Source organism: Callionymus lyra, chromosome 16 (genome assembly GCF_982586985.1).
Source record: "Callionymus lyra chromosome 16, fCalLyr1.hap1.1, whole genome shotgun sequence".
NCBI lineage: Eukaryota > Metazoa > Chordata > Actinopteri > Syngnathiformes > Callionymidae > Callionymus > Callionymus lyra.
In genome coordinates this window covers 8,842,647-8,853,139 of record NC_141833.1, presented here as the reverse complement: position 1 = coordinate 8,853,139, position 10,493 = coordinate 8,842,647, and the positions used below count along the sequence as shown (strand labels likewise).

Sequence of the window (10,493 nt, the reverse complement as noted above, 5' to 3'; positions counted from 1 at the left end):
ATTATGTAATTAATGAAAATGTAGTTATAATTTTCAATTCACATGTTTCCTTTAGGACATGACGAAATAGTCCATACAATTTGTAAACTGGTGTAGTATTTATGTAAAAAACAATAACATTGAAACACTTTAATTTACAATTGTGATCCTTTTAAATACATTTTGACAAATGTTTACATTTTCAAGAGCTCATGAAATGAACCAAATGGACAGGAAATTACATAATGTCAGTGGTCACATTTTATGTAAAAAAAAAAGAAGTATTATTCTTTGCACTTTTGTTCTAAATATATATATTTTATTTGATAAAATATTATTTCAGGGACAACATACATGTAATAATACTGACAAGCAGGGTACCAAGGTCCTTAAACAAAACCCCTATACTCGTATTTAGAGATTTGTTACGACATTTTTTAAATAAATACAACATTAAATTGTTAGTTTCTACATATTTGACGTCATAAGTAAGTAAGTACAAGCCATATATACATATTGTCAAAGGGGCACTTTGCCCAAGTCTAGTCCGACGTCAATATATATTTATCGTTTATGACAAGTAGCACAATATTACGTTCTTTTACAAAAATTTAAATCTTAAAAAAAAAAAAAAAAAAAATTGAATCAAGCGAAGCTTCAGGAGGGTTCGGTCTTTTCCGGCAACCTTCGGGATCGCCCGTGCGCCCTCCCTCTGCGCCGAGTTGGAAAATGGCTGTGTAGGGGGATCAGGGAGTTCTGGACGGGAAAAGAAAGAAAGAGCGACAGAAAGAAGTCAAAGCGAGACGCCAAACATATGCTTCACTACGACTACGACTCGCACCGAAACCTTCTCGTCGGAGAAAACACGCGGACTGGTTGAGTATTTGTCCAGAGTTGACGGAAAGTGAGAGAAAACATCAGCGGTGAGTTTTTTTTTTCTCCAAGTTATTGCACATTTTCCAGTACAGCGGGACGGACAGTGTACTGGAAAATGGTGGAAGCTTGTTTAACTCATGCCGAGCGACTCCACGCTGTTGACTTGTGGCTTCGTCCCTAAAGTTTTAAGAGTTTATCTGCTGTTTTTTTGATACTTTTCTTGATACAAAAAAAGAAAGAAGAAGTCATGCGTGTGTTACAGTAACGTGCAGCCAGACGACACGTCGTGGCTGATCCCAGAGCCGTTATTGCAATGTTTATTTAGGACTCCAAAGTTCCTCTTCTACTTCTCATTTATTCCTACTTTTTTATTTTCAATGTAATTGACATTATGTTGTTTATTTATACACGTGTGAAAGCAGTTTTTTTTCAAGATTCCGCTTAAATTCTTTAAAAAGAAAAATACACATGGAAATGTAAACTTAATATTATATATATTATTAAAAGTATTTCAATTGAAAAAGTGAAGGACGTGAATGCATTCTTTATTTATTTTGTTTTTTTATTAAATGTACTTTTTCTCGGCCCGAAAATGCAACTGTCATTTAAAACGCAGTCGTGATGCGTTCACGGTCCTTCCAGAGGTCATGTAATAGGGAGCAGTCGAGGCCGTGCTCGTGCACGCTTTTTTTTCTTCCCTTTTGTTAATATTACAGTAAAAAAGAAAAAAATATAACAAAAAACGACATATTACACCTATATAAACACCTGTTTGTGTTACTGTTTACAAACCAAATATTAACATGACATATATTGTATATATATTAAGCTCATATTAAGTAAAAAATATTTTGAACACATGTTCACCTCATTAAATTCTAAACACTTTAGAAGAAGGGTTATTACCACTTTATTATGTAAACACTATCGTATAAGGTATCATCCCTTTTTCTAGATGTTTAATATAACGTTTCCGTAATGATACAGAAATAATATTCATGATAACAGTTAAAAGTAAAATGCACCTCATTGCCTGTATTCATGTGGACATGTAGATGAGCATAATTATACTTTTTAATATACTTAATTTACAGCGTTCTATATCAAGTATTATATATATTTCTTATTGTCTTTTGGCTTTAGCTGCATTGCAGCCAGTTAATAATAGCCTTATAAATGTTAGTTTATCTACACTTGTTTTGTGTTTTTATACTTTAATAATAGAGACTGATCCTTAGTCGTCCTGTCGACAAAGTCGTATCGTCATGAAGTCTTCCCCCCAAAATCATAACCCATCTTCATTTTCACCCCGACATCGAATAGTCTTTCAACATTGTTATCGTAACATGTATCATGACTTGTGTTGTTGTATCGGTCTGGCTTCAACTTTAGTTGAACCGCAGCCATAACCTTCATTTGTAGGTAAATTAACTTTACTTTCATCGCAAGAAAGAAAAGGTTAAGATGCAAATAAACCATTGATCAATACTCAATACCCAGAGGGTTGTTTAGTTTTCGTTAATATCCATAGTAAGTTCTTATAATCTAACAAAATGTTCCTTTGTTATGTTATTATTAGAGCCGTTATTATCATCTTTTGCTCATTAGCAAGAACACAAAGCTTTACTTTGACATGTTTTTTTTTTACGCTAACAAGTGGAACAGTAACATAAGCTCACGTTCCTCAAGCAGTCCATGTTAAGAATGTTAAAAAAAGTAAATCCATTCTGCCAAGAAGACTTTTAGACTTGGACGAACGCAACGTTTTGACAGAATGGCGAACATGTACGCAGAACATTTCTCTGTATTAGGCCAAGACTAAAGTGTGTTGCTGGCTCCTGTGTGCTGGTCCAGGCCTCGCTGCCTGTGGCGCAGTAGATTTTTCACTTCCATGTGGAGCGATGGCTGGAGGCCAAGCTGTGTGCTGGTGACTCAGTCGTCAGCTCCACACTCACCGAGCCAGAATGGGCCAATATACACACAGTTGAAAAAAAAACTCTGTGTACTCGTGCGAGTAAAAACACGGACGCCACATTGCAAGTTGAATTTTTATCCTCCAATAGAAATCGTGAGTGTTAACCTTTTATTGATAAACAAACTATCCCTGAGTTTAAATTATGTCGTCATTTCGAACTACTTTTTTTTTTAACCACATTTTTATATTTTGATTTGTTAAAGCAAAACGTGTTGCTTACGTCGGGAGGTTTTTTAGGTGTTTGAGCAGGTAGACATTTCTGTATTTTAGGGGTATAAGAAAATATCAATACATTTAAATATTGGAATTTAATTCAAATTAATAACTAACATTCAAATATTCACCACAGTCAAGAAACTATAGAAAATATCAGGCAAATGCTTGTATTTCTAATCTTGTGGAATACAAGTATAGAACCTTTGTCTGCTTCTTCATTGTGTGTTGACGATTTCCGTACAATATTGTTCCTACGGTATCGCAATATATAGTATCTCTGTATTATGATGCTTGTGGTATTTCCAGATTCTTGCCAATTAGAGATCCCTGTTACAATAATACTGTGGTCACTGGAATTTTACTTTTTATGTGTTTTTAAAATGTAGCATGTGATGCTTTTCTGTTACTACACAATACTTAATAATAATAATAATGTATATTAGATAGACTTTGTTAATACCTCTAGAGATATTTCAGGAATTTGGGTTGAGTCCTTGAGTCTATTAGTGTTGCATCTGTAGTAGTGGTGTATCTATATTAGGTAAGGTATATCAGGTAAGCTTTATTTAAAGGACACTATTTTGATCGCAATTATCAATAGACTATTGTCAGACGAATGAGCACAAATATTTTGGATTTGGAAGGGAAAACCCGGGGGCCAAATCCGGCAAGCCGAGTCGTATAATGTGGCCGGTCGGCTGGTTCTTGTTATCTCAAAATCAATGTACTGTAGAGAAATGTTAATGTTGATATGGTGATGTCAACAACAACAATAAATCTGGTGTTGGAGAAATTGTTTATTAAGATAAATAAAGCCTAAAGAAACATCAACTCATAATTCCTGTTAGGAAGAATATACATTTTGTTCGGGCCTGGTAAAGTGCTTTTTAAATGAATTAAACAAATATTTAAAGAGAATCCAAATGACCAGTGTTTATCCATTGAGATGATCTTCAATCATTCTCTCATATTTACTTGAAAAACATTTTTTTTAAATCAAAAACCCCTTTAAACTAAAGCCTTTTTATTCATCTTACATATATATAAACCTGCACATAAATACACACAAAACAGTTGTTTGTGATGTGATCACAAGTGTAGTGTGTGTGGAAAAGGTGAATTTGTTTGGGTCAGATGTTTGATCACTGCCTAGATACATTTCTAATATTAGAACGTTTCCTTGATTTGCCCGGCGTCGGTGGTGACTGCGGAGCACATGGTCAGGGAGCCGGCCAATCACGGCGCAGGATTATGTTTCCCTCTCTCCAGCAACAGTGAGTTCCTTGCTGCCTATTCATTAATTATTTTCCCGTGGTTCTCCCTCAGCCCATTGGAGTCCACTGATAGCAAAGTGCTTCGCTTCACTCTGGGATTCTTCTATTTTTTATTTAGCTTCTCTTTTTCTGTCGTTTCGAGAGAGAAGCAGGTGATTCCTGCTGCTGCCACTTTGAAGCAGGATTCATTTTTGTTTTCGGGGAGGAGACAGTGTTGTGGCAGCTCTCTGGACCCGAATCATAAACATGGACTAGGAAGCAAACTTCCCTCCTTTTTTTCGTCGTCTTTTTTCTCCCCGTTTTTTTTCCACACGGATCCCTTTTTCGCGCCGTAAACAAAATAAGGACATGGCAACTGGAAAAAAAACAACTGGACTTTTTCTGCCGGCTGTGGACGGGGGGTGTCGGTTGGAGGCAGGACTGTGTGTCGGGAGGGGGGCGAGGAGTAAGAGGAGAGAGGAGGGCGGGGGTTTTAGTACTGTGGGGGGGCACGGTGGTGTGAGGATTGCGGGCTGTGGTTGGGTACGCCAGTGCCACGTGTCTCGCCCTGGCACCTCGACTGGAAGGATGTTGGACGGAGAGTCTGGCTGAGCCTTTCCGGCTTCTGTCTGAATGGAAAGTGGGGTGAGTCCTGCCCTCTGCTGCATCCTGCGACCCAACACTCAGCCTTCTTTAGGATTCCGACCCGATCGCGATTCTTTTTCGTAAATATCGTATTAGGCCCGGCTGATACCTGGAGATTTTTTAAAACCAAAAAAAAAAAGCATGCATTTAAGCTGCGAGGGAGAAGCGACCCGGTTTGTTTTTCCTTCCCTCTTCCTACTTTTTATTTCAGTGTCTGCAATGCATCACTCACTTCGCTGTCCATTCTGGAACATTTATGAAACGATTGCACAACGCAGGGCCTTCGGAAAAGAAAAAAAAACAGGCCCTATGTGTGTCGAGACGTTTTAGGAAATCTCCCCCAAATAGCTCAATACATGCGCAGAACAAAACTTTGAGGCTCCTCTCGTCCCTTCTTTTCACTCGGGTTCTGTACCTGGAGCAGCCCGTCGACATGGCGTCAGCCCGGGCCGGAGACGTCAGAAAGGCACCGTTGTCCTGGACGTCTGCCGGCCGCGGATGTCGTACTTATTCTGGAAACTGTAACCTGCCCCTTTTAACTGTCGGTTTTAGCGTCCTGGATGAAATTCGTTTTTTTATTTTGTAAGTTTTATCGCGACTTTTAGGTCACAATAAGTTGGAACTATTGCGTTTATTACGAGCAGGAACAAATATTTTGACGCTCCATGGTCTTTAGCTGGTCGATCTATGGATATCAAAATAAAAACTTGCGTCATAAAATAGATCTCTTTTAACTTAACTACCTGAAGATACATTCTTTTATAATCGTCGGCATTTTCCACAAAGAGTAAAGCTCTGAATATTTCAGCAGTTTTTCATTTCCTTTTTTCGTGATCATGTGTTTGAAACTGGAGGTGTCGTGCAGCTTTTGTTTTAGGGAAGCATTTCGTCGTGTTTTTACTAAAATATCTTCAAACATTGCACTGGTCGCTCGAGTGTTAAAGTTACTGATCATTCTGAGCTGTGAGATCGTAAAGAGAAAATAAAAACAGAGGCTTCTGTCCAAGGACCCAGTTTTCTGCTGGTAGTGACGCAGCAACATCTTTCGATCTCACTGGGTTTTTTTTAACCGAAACCGCGCCGCAGTTTCGCCATTTTCTCGCTGAATTTCCAGCGTTTGTTATTTAGACGAACGATCATGCACGTTATAAAATTAAATGTATTTATTTTTCTGTCGTGCAGGTCAGCCTGATTCCCAGAAAATGGAGGATTAATGACCTTTTCCCGCTCCGCCGTCCTCCAATCACGTCGCTCCGTTCGACCCGTAGGGCGCCAACAAGGGTTTGGCCCGGCAAGTACCGACCGGGCTGCTCCGATAGCACCCACCCCAGCGAGCCGACCGGGAGAGCATGTTGCCAAGGTTCTCCCTCTGCTCCATCATCTGGCTCAACCGAGGAATCAAGCTGAGGAAACTGCACCCGTCGGCCAACCCCGGTCCGGTCTGAGGCAGCAGCCGCCCTGATCTGGAAGAGACTTTGAAAATGCTTCTAAGTTTTGGATGACTTTCCTTTTTTTTCGCCCCGCACTCCCTTTAAAATCTACCGAGGAAGCCAGTGACTTAATAACCACTTTGTTTTTTTTGCGGAGGATTTTTCAAATATCTCAACCGTCGCACTCAACGGCGGCCGTGCATGAATCCTAATCCGGACGCCATCTTGACTTCTGCTTCGTAAAACAAAATGGAGGCGGAAGGTTTCCAGTACCGGGCCCTTTACTCCTTCACCAAGGACCAGGAGGAGGACTTGGACCTCCAAGCCGGCGACGTCCTGACGGTGAGCAAGGCGTCGCTGCAGTCCACGGAGAAGTACCGCGGCGGCTGCGAGCGCCAGCCCGAGTGCCTGGGTTGGCTGCTGGGCTACAACGAGCGCACCAAGCAGAGAGGAGACTTCCCCGGGACTTACGTGGAATACGTGGGACCGGTGAAGATGGCGGTTCCATCCAGTCAACCCAGATCTCAGCGACCCCTCCCTGCAGCTCCCAGTGCAGAGTCACCTCAAGGTGAGCGCTATTTCTGTAACATTGGATGTATTATTACTTCCTTTTTTACAGATCTGTGATCCATGACAGGTTTACAGAGCAACTGAATTTGCACCAAATATTATTTTTAAACAAGTGATTTACAACATTATGAATGGTGGGATGAATGAAATATAACTGAATCAGCATTTCTTGGGTCATTTTACAATATTTAAACATAATAATATCATTTTCTATGAATTTAAAACTTATTTAATCCTATTTAACATTTTAATAACTCTGACACTTATGTTTAATCACAATATTTGAAAGTTTATCAGTTCTTGTGGAAGCTATAATTACAAATACAGAAATTTATCTAAAATACTTGAACAATTATAAGTCATGTTTGCAAAAACCAACTCGATAAATCTACTGAATTATACAAATAAACATATGTATTTTTTTTTTTATCACATAACAATATGTATTTACATCTTTGTAGTACATTCCGGCTTGTGTTATTACCATATAATGCATAAATATTTAACACGATGACTCACTATAACGCCCTAAAAATGTTTAAATCATCATTAAATGGAGGTTTGTGCCGATAGATCACGAACAAGGCTCTGCAGTACCAGCAGCTAATAAACATTAAACATCTCGGATCACAAGGAGCTTTTCTTCTCATTGCATCACTAATATCTGTTCAATAGCTTCTCCGAACACTGTTGAAGGAGTCGTTTGTTCAGCTCCGTCGTCAATCTGTGAAGGTTTCACATTACATTTGACATCTATATGCGTCCACGGCGCTCACGCTCTAACCGTGACCTGGAATTGACATTTTTCTGTGTGCGAGTTCACATGTTGTACAGAGTTTATGTTCCACTGTTTGAATACTTTCATCCTTTAACAATTCAAATTAAAGTAAAAACCGTTGTTTTTATTTGAAATAATTCTCCAGATGTTGTTGTTGCTTTTAAAGGTAATAATAAATGATAGAACCTTTGTATAACAAATAGTTATACAAAGACTTTTTCTCTCTTTAATCTGAAAGAAACACATTTTGTTTATTTTCCCTTGTGCAACACTTTCTTTTTGGGTATGTACTCAATGAAACAATGACTCAGAAGAGTCACATTTACTTTTACTGCTACAAATAAGTAGTTATTTTGCAAAAAGGAAATTTCGGTATGCAAACTTCTCTAGCTTTAACATATTTTAATGTTAGTATTTAAGGGTCTAGTAGGTGAACTGTAACAAGGAAGAATCTGGTGTGTACATATCACGATACAGGGGCAGTGATATGATACGACTATATATTCGTAGTATTCGTATTCGTATTCGTATTCGTATTCGTATTCGTATTCGTATTCGTAGTAGCCCTTGTACTTCATTCTGATGATTTTACAGAACCTTTTACTCTTGTCGTAACTGCTTCTATTTGTTACGAAGCAAAAACATGTCCAAATATCAGCTTTAAAGCTGCTGTAGTTTTGCTGTATCCTCTCATCCTCAGTCTCGTTTTAAGTCGAATTGCAACACAAAAAAGAACAATGAATTATTTTTTATTTAAAGACACTTTATTGAAATATACACCATGAAATTACTATGATAGAAATCCAATAAAAACAAAACAAAACCTTGATACAAGTAAACTATAATGCATTTAACCTACATTTTGAAATAAAAAAGGAGAATGAAGATCTGGTAAAATAGAATTGTAATTATGTGGGTGTGGGATATGTTCTGTTCGATTAAAACGTGTCTTATAAAGTCCAAAAGAGCACAAGACAGATGTTCAACATTTGAAAAATATGCTGAACAAATCCTATTTACAATATTAAATTACATAAAAATCCATCACTGACAGTCTGTCGGGGCTCTTGGCGTTGACGCTGATTTCAAGAATGCAGCCACATGCTGTCCAGGCGAGCACTGAATGTGATCTGCATGATCAGATCTCAATCTCACACCTGTTCTCAGCGCTGTTAACTTGTGATGGGATCACTCACTGCTGTCAATGCAGGTCCCTACAGGTCCTTCGGGATCCACTAATGTTTATCGCTCACGGCCGCAACCAGGTCCAGGTTCAGTCCAGTTGGATAGAAAACACTTTTTGGATTCACTCTTGTTACTTTGAGAAAATGGATTTATTCAATCAACCTTATATTCTTGCAGAAAACGAATCCAGCTTTACGCCTTTAATAGCTTCTAAACTTCGGAAACAAGTGGACGATCGCCAGGAAAGATCATTTGTCTTATTATTTTGTTCGGCAAATTACATTCCATTTCGTTAATGCTGTATCTCTGTTTCTCCCCAGTGCTTTTTTTTTTTTTTTTTTTTGACAGATGGCCTAAGTACCACTCAGAGCACGTAGACCGTGAACTCTGAATTACCTCTGATGAGGCCAGTTGGCTATTCACTGCAGTTGGCTGCTCAGAAAAGTACACTGGCCCCCATTGAGATCCATTAAATCAAACTCAATTCTCAGTATATTCTGTTCCGAAAAAGTCTTGAGGGAGAAGGACAGTTTTATTCAAGCTCATCAAAAAATGTTATCACATGAGATTTGCTCTCTCCAATAAAGTCATGCGCGGCATTAAGGGTGTGTATCGGCGAACAAGCACGGGTTTGTCATTAGAAATGCAGGTGGAGGGAGGCTTCGCTTCCACTGACAGTGAGTCAAACCAGTCGGGCAGTAAAAGTTGGTGTCGAGTCGATGAGAGATAAGGCGAGTGAAAGTGCTGATTGTGAAAGCATGTTGCAAGTGTTTTTATTTCATGACAAAGGTGCAATAAATGCAGAGGCAAATTCAGATACCCTGTATCATGCACCACATTTATCTTCACCTTTAAAGTATATACTTTATTGAATATTGTTTTGATTGTTTCAGCGCTTTGTGACCCTGGTCTGGAAAAGCACTATATAAATAAAAATTAGTTACTTACTTACTTACTTACATTGTTGGTATTAAAAAATGTGATATTTACCCACAATTTTATTCTTTAGTCTTTATCTGCAAGAGTGTTCAGATGGCAACGCACTGAAACAACTGCAACAACTTGTTGTTTTGCATTCTTCAGTTAATAAACGAGAAGTTTTTTTAGTCTTCTTATTTATTTTATATTTGTCGTGTCAGTGTTGAGCGATAAATCCAAATGACTAGAACGGAATTAGCATGTTATGTTGCTAAAAAAGCTAGCTCTTACGTACATTGATAAATATGAACAAGTAAACCAAATTATTTAGATTCAAATCTCCAGTTTTATATGTATAGTTTGACCAATTGTGATGAATTTAACTTGACAGGTTAGACAGTTTTTCAACAAAACTGTTGAACTCTTGCTTAACCTCTAGCCTCGTACTTGTGATTTTTTTTTTTTTTGGGCCAATCTTATTGTAATTTTACTTTATTTATTCATTTTAATCTTTAATGCAGTCAAGGAATATATAGACCATTTTTTTGCTAACTTGTGATCGGACACATTTGAATAATGTAGGTGGATGCATGCAATTGCCATATTCTGTAATTTTGCAGTATGGTTTTACCATTTGAATTAATAATGCAAATGTCTACTTTTATTTG

At 38.1% G+C, this 10,493-nt stretch overlaps 1 protein-coding gene across 2 annotated transcripts in view; it reads left to right on the top strand.

The window, feature by feature from the left end:
- Nucleotides 1-680: 680 nt before the first annotated feature.
- The window catches only part of pik3r2 (phosphoinositide-3-kinase, regulatory subunit 2 (beta)), a 31,230-nt gene continuing 21,417 nt past the window's right edge, over nucleotides 681-10,493 (top strand). Inside the window, exons 1-2 of one of the 2 annotated variants that reach the window (XM_087812010.1) lie at nucleotides 681-902; nucleotides 6,127-6,942. In XM_087812010.1, coding sequence (XP_087668136.1) covers nucleotides 6,624-6,942 — 319 coding nt within the window. In that variant the 5' untranslated portion in view covers nucleotides 681-902; nucleotides 6,127-6,623. Of the gene's footprint in view, nucleotides 903-4,909; nucleotides 4,945-6,126; nucleotides 6,943-10,493 lie in introns of those variants that run through there. The other variant, XM_087812012.1, reaches the window with a different exon arrangement.